The sequence below is a fragment of the Coloeus monedula genome (assembly GCF_965178545.1).
Source record: "Coloeus monedula genome assembly, chromosome: 4".
Lineage (NCBI taxonomy): Eukaryota > Metazoa > Chordata > Aves > Passeriformes > Corvidae > Coloeus > Coloeus monedula.
Window position 1 is genome coordinate 24,463,702 of NC_138784.1, and position 23,663 is coordinate 24,487,364.

General features: G+C 48.9%; 1 protein-coding gene across 1 annotated transcript; it reads right to left on the reverse strand.

Annotated features, from left to right (window-relative positions):
- Positions 1 to 832: 832 nt before the first annotated feature.
- Positions 833 to 16,491, reverse strand: TMPRSS6 (transmembrane serine protease 6; the record flags this gene model as incomplete). The annotated part of the gene is made up of 17 exons (XM_082280878.1): positions 833 to 991; positions 1,677 to 1,813; positions 2,494 to 2,765; positions 3,171 to 3,339; positions 4,075 to 4,191; positions 4,477 to 4,590; positions 6,510 to 6,608; positions 7,562 to 7,707; positions 8,785 to 8,894; positions 9,372 to 9,484; positions 10,050 to 10,186; positions 10,521 to 10,725; positions 11,567 to 11,608; positions 14,330 to 14,514; positions 15,760 to 15,827; positions 16,002 to 16,144; positions 16,320 to 16,491. The coding sequence occupies 17 exons, from the start codon at positions 16,489 to 16,491 to the stop codon at positions 833 to 835; spliced, it is 2,388 nt and encodes a 795-aa protein (XP_082137004.1).
- Positions 16,492 to 23,663: the final 7,172 nt, after the last annotated feature.

Genomic DNA, 23,663 nt, shown 5'->3' on the forward strand with positions numbered 1-23,663 from the left:
GTTTAAACCCTGTGCCCTGAAGCCTTCTCCTTCACCTCCTGGATTACCTGAGATAGGAGATGGAAGCAGTTGAGACGCCCTGATGTTAAAGGTGTTTGGAAGGGCCAAGGGAAGGGGATTGGAGTCTGCTCCAGCATTTTTACTGGGGGAAGTGCAGCAGTGGAGGTTGGGTGCTGCTCCAGCAGGGAGGCAGGACACGTGCTTGGGGGTGCAATGCTGGACTCATGCCTGGGAGTCAGTGAGACGTGAAGAGTTGCCCGGCTGAGCTGAACAGCACACTGAACAGCACACGCCAGCTAAGAAAAGAAGCAATTAGGGAGATGGAAGAGGAGGAGTGATGGGAGGGGAAGGGGGATGAAGGATAAGCAGCAGGAAGGAAGAGGGAGGCAGATTGATTTCACAGTTACTGGAATCTCTAACTACATCAGTCACATTTTCTTTCAGCAAATGTTCCAGCATAGGACTGTGGCTGAATCACATGGTTCATGGAAAGTTCAACTCCCTTTATTCCTCTTCTCAGAAACCATTGGCTTGGGACTATTGCTGTGTGTCATGTCATTGCCCACAACTCCCCCACCTCCCTCCCTTCCCTCCTCTTTTGGATGGATGGCCTAAAGCCCCCTTGGGATGCTCCCTGGGAAGCACTGATGGGGAAGAGGGTCTGCCTGCTTTTCTCTACAATCCCTGCAGCAGCCTTTTTTTAACCCTGTTCAGAAGAGCATCCTGGGTCTGACAACATCCCACACTCTTTCTGAGAGGCAAGTGAGCAAGATCAGGAATGAGTGCCATGTGAGTGTAGGTGTGATGGGGAGAAGACAGAGATGCACTTTTCTCAGCTCATGGTTTGGTTCATCCAGCCCAGCACTTGAGTGATCCTGGTGTATACTCCATAATGATTTGCACGTGCACATCCCATTCCCCAGCTGACCAAACCAGCCAGAAACCATCTGCCACTGGGTTCTTTGCAGGCCAGTGGACCTCCAGAATCACCCTAGAAAAAAGAAAAGTAAAATGAAGTGATGGTGATCCACCAGGTTCTGCTGCTGCCTGATTATGCAATCTTTGAGCCCCTCTGTACACAGATTCCTGTATCCCCTCAGCTCGTGCCTGGGACATCTGCAACATTCCTTGTACCTTAGGTGGACGCCAGAAACAGTGCAAACATCTGACTCATTTATTCTTTCATCGTGCAAATTCCTCCCTCTCAGCCAGGTCCCAAAAAGCTGATTGCTCTACTGATTCCTCTTGCTGTGTATGGCATTTCCAAACATGTGGCAAGCAAGGAAGCTGATGGAATTTAACTGTATTCCTTGAGGGACGGCAGAGAGGAATTCCTTGAGATTGATAGTAATGAAGGAACAGGCGGGTTACTGTGTATGACAGGCGCTAAAGAGGCTGAGGGTGTAAGAGACTGATGTAGTCACCTGACTTGAAAGTGGGAGGTAGAGTGGAGAACAGGCTGAAGTGAGAAAAGAGTATTTTAACTGTATTTGGATCCTGTCTAAGGCAAGGATGCTGGGAAGAAGTGGTCATGAGAGCTTAGATCAGAGGAAGTGTTGGAAAAGGGACCTTATACAGTCTTACCCCCCTCATTTCAGACTGTGGATTGCATTTATGAGACTTGGGACACATCCCACCACTGGTAGTCACCCCTGATCCCATGACTCCTCTGTCACCTGGCAGGCATCCTTCTTGCCCTGGTAGTAGCCAGCACACAGCATCCTGGGAGTAATCATGTAGTGATAGGCCTCACTGCAGATGTTTTGCTGGATGAGCTGCACGTCCACCTTTTGCAGAACATTGCTGATGTGCCCTGAAAGGTAGAGCACCAAAAGTAGCACAGGTGAGCTATGGTGGAACTTCCCCCAGCCCATGCCTACCTCATTGCATGCTGAAACCTGCCATCGGAATTTCTGTTCTGCTCTCCACTGGCATCACCGTCTCTGACTTTCAGCAGATCACTTTTTCTGCATGGAAGAAGTAAAATTCCCCTTCATTCCTTTCCCTACAAGGATATGTTTTGGGCACTTCATCTTTTGGGACAAGGAGTATTCTGCTTTGGGGAAACCTCTGAGTTGTCAGTCTTGGGTTTGTTTCTCACTGAAATGGTTGTTAAGCTCGTCTGTCTAAGAATACAAACCAGGAGCATCCAGTTCTGTAAAGTCTCCTGAGTGTTTCCAGTTAGGAAGCAGCTGGAACAAGTCTGTGTGTGGGTGAAGGCGTTAAGTTGACCTGAAGGGCTGTTCTAGTCCTTGGAGGAAGAAACACACACTGTCCCCATATAGATTACCAGACTGTCATGCCTGCCTCTCCAAATGAGGTTTCAGGGCACTCAACAGGTAACTTTGCACAACCTCTTATCCAAAATCAAAAGGAGAGAAGAAAGCACAATGTTTTGGGATGAACAGAAACCTCTTGTGCCTACAACACATCTGAACCTATGTTTCTGCCTCAGTACTGCTGCAGTAGGCCACTAAGAGACCTTGAACCTACCACCTTCCTTGAGGGCTCCCCAGCCAGTGATCCAGCAATGAAGGCCAGGCTCAAAGATGTGAGAAGGAGCAGGCAAGCAGATGGGCTGAATTAAGGATGAGATGATCACAGGATGGTCCAGCTGGAGCAGGGCCACATCATAATCATGGCTGTCCTCCTCGTAATAAGGGTGGAGGAAGAGATGGATAACCTTGAAGGACACCTCTGTATGGCCGGTGGCATTTTGCAAGTATTTGCCCAAGTAAACGGTCCAGATGGAGGGGGAGGCCAGCCTGTAGGATGCAGCAGAGGAGCATGGGACCCAAAGGGCAGGCTTTGCAGGTACTGCTATCCCCATCCTAGCACATGCTGACATCTCCATCTTTACGTGGGAAGAATGCAAAGCCAAAACAAAGACGGAGCTGTGAAGCATCTTCCACTGTCATTGCCCCCTCAAAGCTGCTCTGCGAATGCCAGCATTGCCCCCTTTTCCCTGCACGCACCCCCAGATAATACTGCATGTATCCATACCCCTTTCTTCAGCTCCAAGCCATGGAGAAGCATGGCTGAGGTGCCAGATGAGGGGTGCAGCTGCCCCATGACATTTTCACCAGTCAGAAGAGTGCATGACAGTCAATTATGCATGACATAGAAAGCAATGCAAATCTTTCTATCCAGCACCTCCCCTCTCCATTTACCTCTCATCCTGGAAGCAGTGCGCAGCTGAGACCACCCAGCGGTCAGCAATCAGTGTTCCCCCACAAATGTGGCGGCCCCGAACTTGCAGGCTGGCCTGCCATGGCCACTCCCCTTCCACAGAATTCATACCACCCACAATCCTGCTGAGAGGGGCTTGCATCCCACAGTCTGAGGAGGAGACACAGCAGGTACTTCAGGGAAGGAAGGGAACACGGTACACTGTGCCTGCCCTTCCTTTCCTGCTTAGTTGACTGAAGAGTTTGACTTCTAATTGCTTGTCTTACCCAGCCAGCAGATGCTTTATGTACTGTCCAGGATGGGTCTAGTGAGCACTCTCTCCCAGCGTTCCCTATCTCCAGCTGCAGCCTGGGGATGCCTTTGGGGCAGCATGCTGACTGTGCTGCCTGCTGTGCTGTCAGGAAACCCTCCCAGTGATTCCCTTTCACTGCCTACCAAGGCTGCAGAAAACAACAAGTGGGAAAATCAAAACATAAACTCCCTCCCTGCCAGTAGCCATGCAGACATGAGTGATTTTCCTGGCTGGAGCCTTGTGCGATGGCATATAAGCCAACACAGTGGTTGAACAGTCAGCCTGTGGATAGAACCAGGCCTGTGAGACAAGTCTGTCCAGCCTGATGCCTCAGCCTGAAGGGAGAGGCAGGGAGAAGCTGTCCACAGAGCAAGTGCCTGCTCACAGCTCAGCACAGAGTTGGCTCATTGCTGCTGTCCCTGCCACCGCAGGATGGAGCAGGGGCACTGGTACTGTGGGACTGGGGTGGGGAGAAGGTGGTGGAACAAGGGAGGGTGGGCGCTTCTTCTGGGTGGTGGGAAAAAAGAGGACAACTTGCAGCTATGTGTCTTCCTGCACCTGCCTGGCTGAGGTGTGGCTGATCATTTCCTCACCACAGTGATTCTCATCAGACAGGTCCTTGCAGTCCGCAGTGGTGTCACACAGGGGGTTGGGTTTCTTCACACAGGTCCCATCTTCACAGCGGTAGGTGAAAGGACTGCAGGGGACCCCTGCAAAAAGGAAGGGAAACCAAGGGTGAGAGAGGACAGCTGGTTGTAGATGCAGCCTGAAGTCCTTTAACTGAGGAGAAAGGGCAGCAGAGAGCTTGGGGGAACTCCATAAATGATGACAGGGAGTTTCCTGAACAAACAAACAGCTCACAAACATTGTGAGGAGGCTGGGCAAGTTACCTCCCAGATGGTGCCCTTATGTCACATGGGGGAAGTACACTACAGACAGCCTTGGCTCGAGCACAGGGGTGGGCATTTGTCATCCCAGCACTGTCCCCTCCCTACCTCCACTGCAGTATTCCTCATCACTCCCGTTGACACAGTCCAGCTGCTGGTTGCAGACCCTGCTGAACTCGATGCAAGTGCTGTCCTCACGGCACTGGAACTTTGCAGGGCACACTGCACAGGAGGAAAGCACATGGGAATCAGGCATGCAAGACAAGGTGTGAGGTCAGGGTCCTAAGTCCTGTAGTCTCTACAGCCTCTTCCCACACCTCATAAGCTGTGCTTAAGACCAGTTCTGGTATAGTGCAGCTGCGTAGCTTTTGCCTGATCTGCATTGTAGGTGTGCCTGGACCCTGTCTTACACTTTGTTGTTGCTGACTTAACTTTTCTTGTCTTGGTCTCAGACCTGCCTCAGCACTATGTACTTGCCTTGAGGTCCACGGACTCCTCAGTTACCACCACCAGTCCTGGTTTGCTTGCCTTGTTAGGGTTTTGTAGGACTGCATCCTGTCTGGTGATGTCACTATTCCTCCTGCCTTGCTGTTACCCTCAGCTCGTGGGTCACAATCCAGCAATGGATTCTGCAGTGTCCATGAGTTCTGCTGGACACTGGAGGATGGAGATGGGCCTAAGCTGCCTGCCCATCGCAGAGTTTGATTTCTGTTTACAGATTTCCATAGCAGGAACTGTTCTGTTTGTGTGTACCATTTTCTTACTGCAATGACTATGATTTCTTCATTAATAGCATGAAGCTTCTAGATGACTAAAGGCACATGAAGGTCTGAGACATCCTGAACTTTGATGTTAAAGACAGGGACTGTTCCATATAGACATAGAGTGAATAATCAGAGATGCACCACTGGCAAGAGTACGAGAAAGGAAGAAATAATAATGTCTCTATTTTCTTTTTCAAATATAAAGTGATGTTTGAAAACACTGAGAAAGTGTGGGGTTTCTGTCAGTCTTGGTCTGTGTCAGCCTGTGGAACTGAATGACACGATATCCCTGGGGCCAAGGAGCTACTGGGATTCAAGAAAGGATTAGGTATTCATAAGGATGCAAAGGTATCCATGTCTACAGGAGGGAAGCATGCAAACTGTGATGTCAGATAGCTGGATGATGGGACAGAGCACAATATCAGCAAGACTGCAGACAATACAAAACCCAACTTTGGTAATCCTGTGAGAGCTCTCACATTTCTAGCATTGAATTAAAGCTTCCTTGAGAAAGATTTCTCCTTCCTTTGACTTTAGACTTTTCCTGCACCTTCCTCTGAATCTTTCAAAATTGGCCACTGTCTCCAGTGGTTCAGGGCTCTTTATCTGTAAAAAAACATCTGTAGGAAACAACTAATGAAAAGTTAGTGGTGGCAGCAATATGATGAGCCCCCCATCACACCAGAGATGAGAGAACAGATGAATTAGGTGTCATGTCTAAGCCTGCATCACTGTTCCTATGAGAATGGGGCTCTGCAGGAGTTCTGAGATGCTAAGGATGGAGTCCGCATCAGCACTAACTGCTTTTGGCATGAAGAACTGACTGAGGCTGATCAAGGACTTTGATGTTCCCAAACTGGGGCAAAATATGTGAGTGAGGATTTGTACAGATTAAGTGTCACAAATGGCCTGGGGGGAAAGAGGAGACAGAAGGGCAGACGGTGGGCTTGGGGAAGTGTGAGTGGGGAGGGGGATGCTAAGTGGTGTGACAGCAGAGGGGGCTGTAGGCCAGGGCTGATGTTGGTTGTAGACTGAGTGGGAGGAAAGCAGGACAAGGTGGGGGACTGCTTGGGCAGAGGAATTCTTTCATTCTTTCAGGCTGCCTGGAACTCTTGGTGCTCTTGGCTACTAGGGGACTCTCTTGGGAAGGCTGTGCTGTGACAGGAGCCAGAAGCATTACTGCTCCTTCCAGAGCAGGCTAAAGCCATACAGCAGTGGGATGAGACTTCTAAGGGCACAGAGGTTTAAGCTCCTGAAGTTGAGGTACAAGGCTGTGCCTCGGCCAACCAAATCCTCCCCATCCCTCCCTACCCTTGGAGGAGTGAGGGGCTGTGTCTTGCTGAGACCAGGGACCAGTGGGGAGAAGAAATCACTCACCACAATTTCTCTCATCCAGTCCATTGGGGCAATCTTTGATCCCATCACAGGCTGGGACGCACAAACCGTTCACCAAACACAGGAACTCCCCAGGACAGGCTGTGAAATTACCAAAAGAGAGTAATTAGTCGCCAGTGACTGGAAACTTCCCAGCAACAGAGCACCATGGCTTGAAAACAAAGTGCAGAGTTGCACACCCTCCTGACCACACAAGCGTTGCTGCAGTGTGCTGGCAGCACTCACTGCACTCCCCAAAATCTGCCACGTCATCTGCTCTTGACAGGGGCATATGGAGCCAGGCTATGCACCAGGGGAAAGAGGGCTTTCCGTGTTTCACATTGTACCAATGGGCAATATCCAGGATAACCCCCTGTCTGGCACGCCATACCTCGGGGTCACTGCAGTTTCATGTCTCCTGAATGCCACGGGAAAGCTGAAACAGACTCTTTGGAGTTGTGATCAAAACTTACGTGGGACCTTGAAGGGGTTGCTGTTAGACACGTTGACAGGTGCATGTATTCAGGGACTGGTGTGCGTTACTGGCACCCTTTAGGAGGGAGATGGTGAAGCCTTGAAAAGACAGACTGTGGGTGGCATTTGCATATGTGTGTATTTGTGTGTGCTTTTATTTATGTCTTGTTTGCACGGATTCCAAGGTGAGCAGGAAACAGCTCTCTCTAAGAGATCTTGTAATCAAAATTTAGCAACAAATATTGCTTCAAGCAGAGGTGCTTTCTCCTTGAATTCCCAAGGCCAGCCCGTGATATTGACATGAGGGTAAGATTTTAAGCAGCTTTGTGACCTTGGGTTTTGTTGCATGGATGCTCTGGCCACAAGAGGCAGGGCCACATGTGCAGAAGCAGCTTTGCACATAATTGCCTCTTCTTTTGGGGTCATCACTGGTGTCACTGGTTTGTGAGCATCTTCCTGAATGGTGGATGGCACCTAGGGTTCCTGGGCTGTGCCTTGTGTTTCTCCCAGCACAAGCCAAGTGCAGAGGAGCTGCTGGTCCCCACCACCCCACTAAGGAGCAGGGAAGAACCTGAGCTTACGGTCAGATTGCTTGTACAGGCTGTAAGCTGCCTGTACTCCAGGGCCGGTTAAGGAGATCTGTGAGGTGAAGGTGATGGTGATGTCAGCAGAAGATGTGACTGGGATCCTCTCAGCGTAGGCTTGCAGGGTCCGCAGGCCACACAACCTGAGGGGAAACACAGGCGGGGTGGCTTGGAGAGGGAGGCAGGAGACAGAGCAGGGCAAGGGGGCTCAGAAGGGCTGGGGTGGGAAGGGGGTCACACAGACTGGGTGCTGTGGGGAAACCAGGAATACAAAATGCCTTCAGTATAAGTGAGATACAGAGTCCAGAGCGACCCTCCTATCTTTGCGTATTTCCCACTTTCTGGCAAGCACTGAGATCTGGCCATGCAAAGCAGTTCAGTTCTTAGAATTTAAGAAGATTCTCCTTTGTCATCTTCCCGAAGAAGCCATGTTGTAGAAACTGTGGCACTGACAGTTTAAGAGAGGGCGGCAGGGAGAGAAAAAGTGGAAATCCTAAGCCAGGGTAACATAACCTCTTGATCAGACCCTTCATAGGAAAACAAGTTACCTCCACAGGAACCATGGAGAAGGCACTAATGAGATGGGTCGGGGGAGGTTTTGGAGGGAAACAGGTAATTTTACAGTTAGTGGGAGGAAACCCAAAAGCTGTAGGTCCATCTATCTCAGAGCTTGCTTTGAGGAGAGGGGAGCACAACAACTTCTCCATCCTTTGCACCCAGGTAGCGGTGAGCGGCAGCCCCAGCTACATATGGATGCTAATTGTGGGAAGTCCTGCAGGGGAAGTGGCTGCAGCCAAAGCAGGAGGATATGGAGCTAAAGGGAAGATTTGTACGGAGGTGGATGCAAGGCAATGGCACACACAGATAATATTGCAGAGGTGGTGACAGGCAGATTTGCAAACACAGGAGACGTGGGAGGACACCAAGGTTACACACAGAGGAGAAAACTAAGAAGCCTGATGCAAACAGCAAGACAGGGAAAGCAGGTTGGTAGCTCGAAGCAAATCTGTAAGAAATGTGTTCACTGGAGAGAGAGTGAACAAGACGAGCAGAAAAGCAAGGAGGCACCAGCACCAAGAGTGGCCACTGAGCACAGCTCAGTGTGTGGCTCTTCTTCTTCAGATATGGTGACTGAAATGAGCAGGGAACCTGCAGAGGTTTAATCCCAGTTTTATCCTAGGTGGGAAGTGAGAGACAGAAACCAGGACCCCACCACACACCTTCTGTTCTGAATTATCCACTGGCCTTGGGTACAGGGCAGGTCATGCTTCTGTCTGCTGAGTGCGTAGGCGTCGAACCAGAGGGTGACCCCATAGTCGAGGGATGGGACCTGCAGACAAGGGGGTGCAGAGCAGAGGGCAGATGGCTCCCAGGAGCGTTACAGCACACTCCGTAAGTCAGAAACGAGCAGAGCAAATGAGAAGGCCAGACTTATCTGGCCACATTGCAGGTCAGAAAGAAGCACCCTCTAAGCTGGAGCTGTGCCACAGCCCAGGGTGCCTCTGCTGCTGGTGTCAAAACCTGGCAATTCCTCTCAATTCCTATCAATGTGGTTCTGTTTTGAAGAACTCCTCTGGAGATCAGGTTTGAGATTCCTCCTCAGCTATGGCATCTCTGTGCTGGTATGCAATATTAGACTCCTTCCCCTTCAGAAACACACCTTATGTGGAGGTTGGGCAGGCTGCCACCCTCTGCTTGCTTCTCATGATGATCTGACTGAGAGCCCTGGCTGTACCCCCCACAATGTGCAGAGTGCTGCCTGGGTTTTGGGGATGGGATGGATGCTCTTGTGGGAGCTGGCTCTTACCATCATGTGCCAGGTGCACTGCGTGTTGGGCGAGTAGTAGCTGGGGTAGTGTGGGGTGCTGATCTTCCCCTGCAACTCCAGGCTCTCCCGCAGAGTTATGTTCACTTCACAAGCTGTAAATACAGACATTCAAAGCCCTGCTCTCTGTCAGCTCAGCCTCAGCCCGGGGAGGCCATGTATCCAGCCCACTGGAGGAGAGAAGGGACTCTAAGGCCTGATGCCAAAGGTGACTGGGGTGCTGTGCTGTCTCCCTTCAAGCAGCCATTTCTACCCAGCAACCTTTGTAGCCTCCTTCTCTTGTCCAGAGAAGTGTAATGGTAATGTATTTTGCTGTCTTAGTGTCTTATGTTAGATTGACATTCATCTACAAGCGCGTGTGGATGCGATGTCCAGGCCACATCTGGTCTGTCCATGCGTGAGAGCTTGGCCTTCTCCTAAAGCATCACAGTCACTCAGGTGCTGCGTGCCAGCCCCTGAGCTGTAAAGTCTCAAGCCACATGCTAGTGTATGAGTCCAAGTGAGGCAGCGACATGTAACCTGCCTTTTACTGACCACCCTTGCAATCCAGAGGGAATTCTGCCCCTAGTAGGGATGCAGGACCTCCAGGAGCTCTGATACTGCAGGAGATAACCCGTATTCTCCTTGTAACCACAGCCACCCTCCTCCAGCCTTCCTCACCTTCGAGGGGTACCGCCTGTGCTGAGAGGATGAAGGGGTCATAGTAGCTGTACATGGCTTTTTTCCACACAATGGACATGACAGGGCCAGATGAAAGGACTTCCACGATGGGCTCCTGCCGGCTGCAGCCATAGATCCTCAGGGGAAAGACATAAAAGGATGGGAGTGAAGCAAGCAATAAACAAATAAAAGAGAAGTACGAGAAAGAGAGACAATGGAGATCTGTGTTATCCACACACAGCAGTTGTGAGGCACTGACTGAACCAAACAAAGGGCCAACAGCGACAGCTCCTGCTGCACGGCTGTGCGAGACATATCCCACATCAGTGACTTCAGCTCATCAGCAACAGGCAGGTTGTACATCAAAGAGAACCTCCTCTGATGTACTCTTGACACCTTCCCCTGCTGTGGTGTGTTGTGCCATCCTGCCTGCCTTCCCCAGCGTGTTCTCCCTGCTCAGGAGCTACCTACGAGGTGATGAGGTGTTTCTCCAGGGGCCCGGCTGCATCGTACATTGCCAGGCGGTCCCTGCAGTCAGGCAGAGTCCACTCCAGGCGTAGCTTGATCATGTAGCCCTTGAGGCCATGGAGGTGCCAAAGACAACTGGAGGCCAGGTAGTCAGGGCCCTCCAGCCTTAGGATGTCATCCTCCTGGACATAGCTGTACCTGTAGCAACCTGAAACAGAGGTGGTTGTAAGGGAAATTAAGATATGGGACTGTCACTTGGTACATCAGTGTAAGCCCTGTTTTAGGGTAAGGCTGACTCATCCCAGTGGTCTCGGTTTACTTTTACGTATGTTGTGGTGGCACTGATCCTTTCGTACCATTGCCCCAGTTTCTCTGTAAGAACTGTCCCCTTTTCCTTGGTTAAGCTAATACTACCTCAGGCTCTAAATATCAGCACAGCACAGTTATCTTCCACTGGCTTTAGGTTACGTTTTTACTTCTTTCTCCTCTCAGCCCTATATTCTTCCTGGCTTTACATCTCCCTCATCTGAATTCCAGGTTTCAGAAGACTTTCACACCAGGACTTTTGAGTAAATGTCAGCTTAAAGGTGAGCTTCTAATAGCATATCTAATGCAAGCTGCTAGACAGAGAACTCACAACACTGCCTGAAATTACTAAAAGCATCTTCAAACATTGCCAAGACAACAGACTCCTAAATGAGGCACATCCAGCCCAGAGCCACGCAGGAAATCCCCACCCCACTCAGCAGTATTGCATGGGGCCTGGAATTAGCAGTGTGGTACCAGTACACCAAGCTATTTCACAGTTCTCATTAGGAGAGAGTCTGAGGTGGCTGCATTGCCCCTGGCAGCTGGTATCTCTGCCCAGAGCCATCCAGTACATAGCAGTCATGTAGTTTGGATCTGGACAAGCAGCAGCACTGGTGCTCCCCTGCTCCTACTCCCCTTCCCAGGATTTACAGCTCCAGGAGGCAGATAAGTTTTCTGTCCCCTGTGAAAATCCCTCCCATAAAGTCACGAACTCAAAAGGAAAGGAAAAGGTAGCCTACCCAGAGTGGATTTCAGCACTACTATGTCTTTCACACTGGATTCTGTTAGAAAAAAAATATATAAAGGAAGATAAACAAAAGCATAAACTGGATAAAAAAAGATAATCTGATAACCTAGCATGGCAGGTGAGGACTCCCTTCCTTCCTCACGTAACTGGCTCACTTACAACTTCAGCATGGGGCATCCTGCAGCTACCCCTCTGTCAGCTCTCAGGGACCTGTTTCAGTCCTGCCTTCCCCAACCCATTTCTCTGGGAAATTTCTCTGCCCCTGATCCACATCTGGCAGCCCTAATTCATGCTTTCTAGCCCACCATGGGCTTCTCTGCCTTTTTCCCTGGCCCATTTTTGTGTGCTGTTCTGGGACCTCTTCCTCTCCCCAGGAGAGCTGGCCATTGCTTCAGGCAGTTATCCCCCTCCTCTGCCAGCCACATCACAGGGCACAATCCCACTTCCCAGAGCCTTCACCATCTGCTGTCCCAGTTTAAAGAATGCCCAAACACATGGGAGCTACTGAGGGTGGAGAAGGAGTCCTCTTTTGATGACCACTCTGCAATGGGCTACTTGACATCCTTATAGAGTCCACCTTTGGAGCAGGGAGTTGCAGAGAAAGAGACCAGCAAGGTCTACAAATCTGTGCAGAATACTCACGGGGTGGACAACACTTTAAGAGACCTGGGCTTTTCTCCAGCCTTCCAGCTGAACTGGAATCAGCCAGAGATCAGGTGCTACTGGGAATAATTGCCAAAATAAAAGGCACTGTGAGGTCAGCTGGGTGTGAGGACTGTTGTTGAGGGTATGCCTAGGTCAGGGCTTTGGTCTGCTGTAGTTTCTAAGCAATTCTATGGGGAGAGATGAGTGGTTTTGTCATAGGAAAAACAGATGTTGTGGAAAAGAGGATCCTGCAGGCATAAGGCAGGATCTTAGCGAAGTTCATGTGCTGCAGGGAATAGTTTGTGCAGAGCTGGTAGTAAGTACTCTTTTATCTGAAGGTAATAAACCCGAGTTCCTGAAAGGAAAACGAAGTCCTGAAAGACTTTTGGGGAAGAGGGGAGCTATGTTACTGGGGTGAGTGTGCCTGTTAGTAATAAGTAAAGCACTGGAGAGGTTCCTGTGCTACTCAGTGGTTTGCAGCTCTGTGTCTCAAGGCAGAGTGAATGTTTAGAGCTGAGCAACCCGGCAAGAGTCTGTCAGGAAGCAATGAAGTGCTAATGACCTGCTATGAGCTAGCTGTTTTTTCACTCTAACTGTACAGGGCAAATGAAACCAGAGGTTAAGCCATTGGCTGGAGGTCACCCTGGCTCAGCAGTATAAGAAGTTTCTGGCTTTTGCCTCAGTTATCAGACTGTACTTCTGACTGGAGAGGGAGGTGGAAAGGACTAGGGAAAGCAGAAGGAGCTGGATAAACCACAACTGGTGTGTTAAGTCCAAAATAGAAAGAAGTGTAGTCTGCTGAAATGAATAAAACAGTGAAACAGATGCAAAGCAAGTAAGAGGGAACTGGGAACAGCTAAAATTATGGCACCATCATTTTTATTTGTTTATGAGTTGCATTATGAAGTGAGCAAATAAAATGAAAATCCTAGATGAGCTGACTTGGAAGGATTCAGCATATTTCCTTATGATATCTTTGTTAAGAAAGTTCGTTTAAATTGGCTGAGCATAGGGTCTGGTATGCTGGAAACAAATCATAAGTAGAAATAAGGAACTAATGGTAACTGTGGGAGGAGATGTCTTGATGAGATGCCAATGCAGCTTCTGACTAGGGTCTTAAAATGATGATATGGATGAGGGAGGGAAAATCATTTAGAGGAAATTGAGTTTTCTTTATGGACACCAAAAAATGACCCACAAAACAATTGGGATGTGGGTGTAAAAGGTAAAGGAAGTATCTGTAGGATATAATAAAAGAAGCTTTATCTTAGAATAAGGCAAGATAGCATGTCTAGGAAAAAAGAAGAAACCAACTTGGAGATGTAACATCTCATGGGAAGAAGAAACTTGGAAATAGGAGTCCCAAGAGGAGATAATAAACACAGTGTTATTTTAAAACCTGGGAGATTTGGGGCTATGTAAGAGGGATCAGACCAGGCTGACAAGTTAAGCCTCATTATAAAGATCATTATAAATATAAATTCCATTGGACTTGTATGCATTGACTATAGCTACATCCCTAGTCCTTTACCTAACACTTACTTTAGACCAGTTTTGCATGGGTGGCTTTTTGAACAGGCTGTGACCTTCACTGTGGGCAACAATAAATAATCCTTAAAATCATACGTCAAGAACTGAAGTGACAATGATGCTTTGTCTCAGAGGAAGACTTAGTGGTGACTCAGATATGTTGCTTTTGTTCTCTCTATCAAATAGTCTGGAATAATCTCCCAAAGGAAAGCAGGAAACCTAAATGCTCTCTATTTTCAAGCTGAGCTGATCAAAGTCATGACCTGTCTAAGATCTTGCTCTACAGAAGCCAAAGCTGATGGCTGAAAGAAAAAATTACCTATCTGATCATGGTCAGGTGCATCTCCAATAATTTTAATCCTTCAAAGGAATGATTTTTTTTTTTTTAACATCAAACTTCAGGTTTTTCTCTATCAGGAAAAAATGTGAGTAATTGTATCTCCTGATCCTTACTATTTCCCTCATCCTCTTCAAATTTTTTCTGTCTCCTTCAATAGTGAGTCCTGGCCTTTTCTCCTAACATTATACATTGTGGAGCATTTCTGAGTGCTCAGGCCACAGCTGAGCAGCTGGTACTTACCCAGGAGAACCAGAGAGTCTGGGTTGACCCTGTACTCCGTCTGGTAGGACAGGCTGCCTGAGCTGTTGAAGCTGGTGGAGAGCTCTTGGTGGAGCAATGTGTTTACCCTCTCAGCAGTTGCTTCCTTCTGCTGACTCTCAGGGATTTGGAGGGTGAACCAGAAGAAGAAGGTCAGGGCTCCCCCCCTAACAGAGAAATAGCATGTGAAATATTCTTGCTCTTCATCTCCAGAATTACTGGAGAGAAAAACCCGGGAGATTAACCTTCCCCACTGTTTTTCCACAATCAGACACATTTGTGTAGACTTTCCAGTTCTGCTGCTGTGACCCAGAGGAACCTCTTTGAGTGGGGCAGGAGAGCTGCAATGTCCATGGTGTGGTGAGTCAATGCTCGGTGCTTTATCAGAAGAAGCCTTTCTATGCCATCTGGCTTTAGTGGTGACCATATGAGCTCAAATTAATGTGGTAATTAATCAAGACTAGTCTAATGAGTAGTCTAATTTCAGGTAGAAATGACCTTTGGGTACTACTGACCAGGGGTTGAAAATAAAAGCCCAAGACTTTGTCTCATCTCCCAGTGGTGACAAGTGGATGATTTATGACCAGGAACCTTACCACAACCCATTAATGCTGGGCAGGCTAAAGCTGCAGGAGACTGTGACTGGGAAAGTTCTGTTCAACCAGCTGGCAGAGAAAATTGGCTGGGGGAGGGCAAGGAGATGTTGAAACACATCTTTGTTCAATAAAAGGCTGGAGGAAGATGTGCAAACGAAACATTTCTTTCCCCAGTTGAAAATGGAATCACATCAAAGCTGGAATGTTCCTCAGGTGAAGGACTGATTTAGGGGTGTGGTTTTCATAGGAAAAAAATCAGAAGCAAATGACCATCAGTCTGGAAATTATTTCTGCTATCCTGATCTACTGTTATGACCTGCAAAGCTGTAGTCCCACATCTGTCCCATTCCACTGTTATCCTGTTCCCAGGTGGTCCATGCTTCTTGGCAGGAATAACTTTTTAATGGTGCATTCTGGCCTCTCCCTTCTGGTGCCTAGAGTCAGGCCATAAAATAGCTTTCTTGAATTAGACAAATCAATTTCCAGCTGCTTAGTTTCTACTGACAATGCCAAGACAATTTTTTTTTTTTAATCTCTTCCCAATGATTTTTTTTTTTTTTGCTCTCTTGAACTTTTGCCTCGCTGAAAAATTTCTCAGTTTTGGCTTTTCATCTTGACCTGGGATAAACAGGAACATCAAAATATCCCCAGCTCTGTTATGCTGAAACCATTCTGAATCTGGACTGTCCAGCCCAGCCTGGAGCTCATGGAAGGGACTGCAGAAGTTTGTCATGGGCAGATTTCAGTGAAACCAGAGTACAGTTTACTGGAAGCTTTCACACACAAACAGGCAAATATGCTGTGGGTGCTACTCACCCAAAGGCATACACCGTGCTCGAGTTGTAGTATCGACCCAGCTCTGTGGCACGAATCAGTTCCTTCAGCTGCAATGAGAATGTCGTCTGAGAACTACAGTGCAATGTTAGAGTGCCTGATCCGATGTTTCATCCCTCTTGCCATACAGGCAAGTCTGCCCTTGGATGGGGGTGCCTGACCCCTTCCTCATTCTACTGACTGAGCAGCCTCAGGGCTGGCTCCGCTCATGAAACTGCCCTCACCATGTTCTGGAGCTTGGCTGACTCCACCCAGAAGGCTCTGGACTCCACCTGCCCGAGGTCCGGGGAGTACCGGCGGTTGAGGACCTGGAGGCTGCCACAGTAAAATTGCAGGACAGATGGCTCCAGGTGCCATGGTCTGTAGTCTGCCAAGAGAAGACACTACTGAGTTACCTCGGTGATACATAGGAAACAGGGGGTTACCCATGTTTATGACTACCCAAAGATCCCCCAGAGTCACCAATGTGCTTCGGGCTGGGCATTGCTTTGACTATCCCCCATCCACCTCCTGCAGGGGGAAAAAAACATGTGAATTTTTACCTAGGAAATACCAGGTGGCTGCAGCAGCTCCAGCTAGCACAAGAAGGGCTATCCCAAGGGGCACATAGCGGAGGCAGCGATGTGAGTTAGTCTCTGATTTGTCATTTGAGAGCGAGCTGGAGTCTTCCTCCTGTTCCTCGGCCTCCATCAGGCGCGTCTGGTGACACAGCATGCCAAGGTCAGGCTGGTTTTTCTGTTTCCCTTTACACCCTCTCTGGAGGTGTTATGCCAAATCTGTCCTACTCTCCCAAGATCTACAGCCCCAAGAGATGACTGTGCAAACCATGAAAGACTTTGCTCAAAGCAAATGTGGGTAAAACTGCTAAATCAGTGGGATACAGGCTTCCAGGACACTGTCCTGTCTACATCTCCTGGCAATCCCTCAGTTTTCAAAGGCATTCTCTGGGTTTTGCCTCTGTCAAAACCGCAAATGAGTACAATAATGAATTCCTCTGAATACAAAAGTGTTGTCCCCCAGGCTGGGAATTGTTTTAAAACTGGTATTTTATTGATCTAGAAATCGATGCAGAAGAAAACCTGTGACCTGAAATGTGAGCAAAAGTTGCATGATCCAGCCACAGCCTGGGAGCCTGAAGTTGCACTTTGCCTGCCGTGCCATTTTTATCTTGATCTCTAAAAGTAAGCAAACCTTGCCATTCCCACCAGACTGTGTGTTCCCAGGCAAAGCCAACGCTGGCACTGGCTCAATAGCTGAGCTAATGAGAAGAGAGCACCTGAGTAATATTCAGCCCTTCACCACTCTCTGCTTGTGCCAGGGGACACCTTCTGTCTTTCTTTACCCCACATCTCCCCCAGGCTGCTTCTTTTGCTTCTTCCTGACTGCATCCCTTCTGTCAGCTCCACACTCTGAGGATAAGAAATACCTTTGCCTGACAGAGCCACACTAATACTGGTTTTGTCACCCATTTTCCTCCTCCTTTCCCCTGCCACCACGCAGTGCATGCCTGCCCTCAAAGGCTTTCTGCATTTCTGTTTTGGAGAGGAAAGGGATGTGAATGCATCTGCATGGGAGGACACAGAAGTCTTGTGGAATGCTTGTGTCCTGTCTGTGTGTCTGTGAGTCGTCTTTGTGCCCAGTGGTGCATGTGAACCTGGGGAGAGGAGTGCATGGGAGTGACTTGCTACAGCTGAGGGAAGAGGTGGCTGGCCTCATGCACATTTTAGCCCGTGTGGATGCCACTGAGCATCACCTGATAAGGGTGAGCGGGCTTTTCAGCCTCCTCCCCACCAGTTGCAGAGCCCCAAGCCCTCCAGGCTGCCTTGCAACATGGAAACACATTTGCAGAGTGTAAGCACCAGGTAACTCACTCCAGAGCATTATGCCCAGCCTGGTGAACACCCCCACCCGGACAAGCAGTCACACATCCACTTGCTCTAACACACCCTTCCAGAGAGGAGAGTGGCACTAACAGGCCCAGCACAGACTGCCCTCCCTTGCTCCTTCTGGGGCACCTTTCTGCACAGCCTCTGGGAAGGATCTGCTCCCCAAGGAGCCAAGTTGGGTAGTCCAGGAGGGCAAGGGCACTTCTCCGCTACCACAGCATCCCTTCAGAAACAGCAGGCATAAGCACACAACCGCAGATGGAGGGGCAGGGGAGGGAGGGCAGGAAGCAGCAGAAGAGCCTCTTTGTTAGTAGATGTGGTGGCAGGCTCTGGGGTTTCCCCCAGAGCTGCAGACCTACCTCTAAAGCCTGCTGCTGCCTGTGAGACCTGGCCCACACCCCTAGGCAAGCCAGCTCACACCTGCAGGGAGTGCGGGAGGAAGTAGGACATCTATTTACCCAGCTCAAGGTCTCCTCAGTGATCAATAACCCGGTGCCATGTCCCTTCAGCTCGGCCTTTGTCCTGCACCGTCCTGCCGCAGTGGGTCAGCGCACCCTGCACAATGGCTTTTTCCTTTTCTGAAATTGAGGGTTTGGAGGCTTAAAGTGGGAGAAGATCTGCAGGCTGAGCAGGGGAAGTCCAGAAAAAGTCAAGGTAGGAGCACCTTCAGCTGTGCAGAGAAGAGCAACCCAGGAGACGGGTGCAGATCGCTTACGTTGTCCTCCTCGGGGGACAAGGAGTTGCTGAGCAACTGCTGTATTTCTTAGGCACCCTCTTTGGTCTCATCGGTGTGTGCTCCCCTGCACAGGGATGGAGCAGATGCTGGCTGGCAGGTGTAGATGGCTGGAAGGAGGGAAGACAGCAGTAGACAGTGGGTCTGGTTGCCACAGTGTTCAGGCAGATGAAAGCAAAGCACAGTGCCTTTCAGTGCCAGCCTCAGAGACTCGCTCTTGTCTGCTTGCACTTCCCGCTGCCCACTCTCCTGACACTGGGCTCCCCACACTCAGCTGCATCACCACTTATGCCTCCCTGCAGCATCTGCTATTCTTCCAGCCCCAGGTCCTCCTCCTCAGCTACTTTTCCTTCTGCTTGCAGTCCTGCAGGTCTGTATGTGCCCCTTTGTTTTTCACAAAAAGCAGAGACACCGCAGCTAGAGCAGAGTAAACAGAGTTATTCTGTCAATAAATGGGTGACTCCTGACCCAGGGCTGAGCTCCAGCCAGTGACATCGACCTGGGGTTGAGCTCATTTGAGCCAGGGCTCACTTGGGCTCATTTTGGCAGCTGGGCAGGGATAGATATTTTCAGCTCTGCCACTGGACTAGGTTTCGTCTGGGAGTGCATGAAGACCAAAAGCCATTGCTGTAGTTGCCTCATGGTGGATTTCAGTAGATAAACATTAAATGTAGAGAGAATGCTGTAGTGTTTGGCTGGGAATGCTTTCAGAACTGCTCAAGAGATTTGAGACCTGGTTTCACTTAAAAAAGTTCCTTTGAACTAGAATTTCCACAGATAATGAGTGACTAGCTGCATCTTTAGGCACACATGTATTCATATACAGCTTTTCTGAGTTTACGCTATGAGGGCTTGCCACAGTGGGTCAGAACCCATCTGAGGGTATTTCTCAGCGCCAAAGACCTTACTTTTTTGAATTAAATTTTCCTGGAAAGAAGAATCTTCCTTCTCTGGTGTTTTCAGCAGAACAAAAAAATGCAGAATCTCAATCTGATCTATCTAAGCAAGCATACCACATCTATCACCACAGGCTTTTGAATCAACCAAGGACCCAAACCCTTGATCAGATGTGACTTCAGAGGAATTTTTTTACTGCAAGTACCCCTTACTTTCTGTTTCTCCACAGTAAAAAAAAGGAAGAGATGTGGGAGGAGGCTGAGAGTGATATCTATTTACGAACAACGTATCCTGGAAAGGAGATGAGAGATGTGACAGCTATCTTTGCTGTCTCTAGGCTTAAGATAAAGAGAGGACTCGTGCCTGTGGCTGCTAGCTTGATATTTTCTACACCAATATTTTCCACACAGTGCTGTTATTCAGCTTTGGTTTGCCTCTGGTACTGATGGACACGGTTGTGGCGTGTTTCTGTGGGTTTGTGAACTACACACGGTGTTTTCGTGGGCTCGAGAGGGGACTGCTCTCGTGTGACATTTCCAAAGAGCTGTTGGGAACCCAGCAGCGAAAGGTCCCCAAATCACTGAGAGTGTTATGACTCTGGCATTTGCAACCTGTGTTACTCACATAGGAGACCACATGATCTCGTCTTCCTGGAAGAAAGGTCCGGTTATCGCCAGATCTGACGCTGAGCACTTCCTGCCGCAGTGTGTCACACATTCACACCCAGCATGGCTGCGAAAGCCATGCTAACAGCTTGCCAGCTCCAAAGCTGTCAACATTTTCACAAAAAAAAGGGGTGGGGGGGGGGGGGGTGGAAAAATACTGAGCCAGCAGGACAGTCCTCAGGAGCTTGCAACAGGATCACCTCTAACTCTGCTTTCTTTTTTAGGTGTCTTGAGTCCCTTGGGGCAGGGAGTAGGAAGGAGAGCTAAAAGTATATTAGTCTGAGCAAAACTTTACCTAGTTCCCTCTTTAGAAAAGCTGTTAATAACTTCCCCCCACCCCAAAGGACAGAAAAACACTGTAGATTACTTAATATTTTGTTTATTTACAGAGAAGCAAACCTGGTTTTTTTGTACTCAGCAGCAAGATGTACTCAGGAAGAGTACAGATACATAGTTTGGTCATGCAGAGAGAAAATTAGAAAGTCCAGCTAGAACTCAATCTAGCCACTGTCATAAAAAATAACAAATACATTAATAACAAAAAGAGGGCCAAGGAGAATCTCCATCCTTCATTTGATGTGGCAGGGGAATATTGACATCAAGGGTGAGGCTGAGCTACTTAATGCCTTCTTTGCCTCAGTCTTTAGCAGGAAGACCAGATGTCTTCAGGGTACCCACACCCCTGAGCTAGGAGAGAAAGTCAGGGAGCAGAATAAACCTCCTGTAATCCAGGAGGAGGTAGTTAGTGACTAGCTGTGTCACTTATACACTCCCAAGTCTGTGGGACTGGATGGGATCCAACCAAGGGCACTGAGAAAATTGGCAGAAGAACTCACCAAGCCACTTTTCATCATTTCTCAGCAGTCCTGGCTAGCCAGGGAGATCCCAGGTGACTGGAGGTTAGCCAGTGTGACACCCATCTACAAAAATTGTTGGAAGGAGGATCTGGGGAACTACAGCCCTGTCAGCCTGACCTCAGTGCCAGGAAAGGTCATGGCACAGGTCACCTTGAGTGCCATCACAAGGCAGGCAGGGAACAAGGAAGGGATCTAGCCCAGCCAGCATGGGTTTAGGAAAGGAATGTCCTGCTTGAGCAACCTGATCTCCTTCTATGACAGGGTGACCCACTTGGTGGATGAGGGAAAGGCTGTGGATGCTATCCACCTAATCTGGAGTAAAACGTTTTACACTGTCTACCACAGCGTTCTCCTGGAGAAAGTGGCAGCCCGTGGCGTGGATGTGTGTACTCTTTGTGGGGTAAAACACTGGATGGATGGCTGAGCCCAAAGAGTTGTGGTGATTGGAGTTGAATCCAGTTGGCAGCTAGCCAGCAGTGCTCCCCAGGGCTCAGTACAGGGGCCAGTCCTGTTTAAAGTCTATCCATAATCAGGATGAGGACATCAAGGGCTCCCCTTTAGTCAGTTTGCAGATGACTCCAAGCTGGGCAGCAGTGTTGATCTGCTGCAGGGTAGGAAGGCTCTGCAGAGGGGTCTGGACAGGTTGGATTGATGAGCCAAGGCCAGTTGTATGAGGTTCAACAAGGTGAAGTGCCAGGTGCTGCCCTTGGGTCACAACAACCCCAGGCACCACTGCAGGCTGGGGGCAGAGTGGCTGAAAAGCAGCCCAGTGGGAAAGGACCTGGGGGTACTGGTTGACTGCAGCTGAACATCAGCCAGTGTGTGTGCCTTGGTGGCCAAGAAGGCCAATGGCATCCTGGTGTGTACCAGCAATAGTGTGGCCAGCAGGACCATGGCAGTGATCATCCCCTTGTATGCAGCACTGGTGATGCCCCACCTTGAATCCTGTGTCCAGCTCTGGGCCCCTCACTACAAGGAGGACACTGAGGTGTTGGAGTGTGTCCAGAGAAGGGCAACGGAGCTGGGGAAGGGTCTGGAGCACAAGTCCTGTGAGGAGCAGCTGAGGGATCTGGGGATGTTTAGCCTGGAGAAAAGAAGGCTCAGGGGAGATCCTACTGCTCTCTACAGCTCTCTGAGAGGAAGTTGCGACACGGTGGAGGTCGGTCTCTTCTTCCAGATAACAAGTGATAGATCGAGAGGAAATGACTTCAAATGGCACCAGGGGAAGTCCAAGTCAGATATCAGGAAAAATGTCTTCACTGAAAGAGTGGTTAAACATTGGAATAGGCTCCCCAGGGAAATGGTGGAGTCACATCTGAAGTGTTCAGAAAACAAGTAGATGTGGCACTTTGCAATATAGTTTAGTGGGCATGGTGGTATTCAGTCAAAATTTGGACTAGATAATCTTGAAGGTCTTTTCCAACCTTAGTGATTCTATGAAGGAAAATAGAAAAGCTTAAGAAGGTCTACATGAGGACAGTGCAGCTTGGATCCTTGGCCCATGTAGGATAGCAAACTGCCCATCAGAGGCAAGGGAGTTTGTGTCTCTTTTCAAAGTCCATATGGGAAGATTCTAAAAGTACAGGAAACGGCTGGAAAAACCTGATGCTTCCTTATCTGGGAAGCTGTGGGATCCTCTCCTGTTTTCTCCTGGACATAATGGAGCAGTCCATGTCTTGAGACAGGTGGTGAAGAAACTGATGAGAGAATAGTTCCCAGAGCCCTCCCAGCTACAAGCAGGCTCAACTCCTCTGAGAAGCTCTTTTGAAGTGAAATCCAAGCCAGAGGGTGACCCTGCACCTGGGACTTATAATGATATTCAGGATGCATACTGCCAGGTCAGGTAACAGTGTAGGAGGAGGAATCTCCATGATTGGACGGGCAGAGGTAGGAAAGAATTAGTTCTAGTTGACACTCACAGCTGTGACAGGAGCACTAACAAGTTCAATATCCTTGAGCTTTCTGGTATAAATTCTCTTCGAAGAGTTTTTAGGAGATAAGAGGAAGTCTTAGCACATGGCTAAGGTATTTTCCCACTGCTGAAAAGTCCAGAAATATGGCAAAAAAGTGGACAGATGGTAGAAATGGTCAATGCAGGGGTCGATGTAACCAGAACAACTTGTCTTCCTTTGCCTTACCACTTCTGTGGCTTTTCCTCAACCCCGATCAGGGCATGTAGAGGAAGAAGAACAGCAAAGTGCTATCCCCATTCTTTGTTAGTGGATTGAGGTTTTCTGTTCAGTAAAGGTGCTGATTCGTGGGTTGCTTTTCTGGGCTCATTCACCACATCTTTGCCGCTAATTAGGCAATGGTTTCCCTTGAGCAATGGAAGGAATAGGCAGCACCGTTGTGCTGTTTTCCACTAATACAGGATGTGGGATGAACTATTCTGCAATCAGCTTATCGTAGTCAAAAAACTGTAGCTTGCCAGCAGGGCAGAAAGGCTTTCGATTTCATGAAAAATATTGTAGCAAAATGGGAAACTGTCTGAGTTCTTTTTACTGCCACCATCAGAGCTGGAGGAAAGAAAGAGAGGGAGGGGATTTCCCCAGTATTTTTAACCCAATAATGGGGATTTCTTTTTTACACTGCACTGCTTAGACAGCTGACACAGTTGTACTCTGAGCTGACCTTAGAGACTCTAAGGTCTAGACTCTCAAATCTAAAGCTGGACCGAGTAGCTTAGGATGTAATCTCTGCTTAAAACCTAAAGTGGGGACATCATAGAAAAAAATCACACCCTTGGTCAGTCAGGAGGAGATGTCTTCATCCATTTCATCATCAACCCCAGCACTGACTGGCAGTGCTATTGTCCCCTGTACAAAATCGCATCTTCAGGCACTTCTCC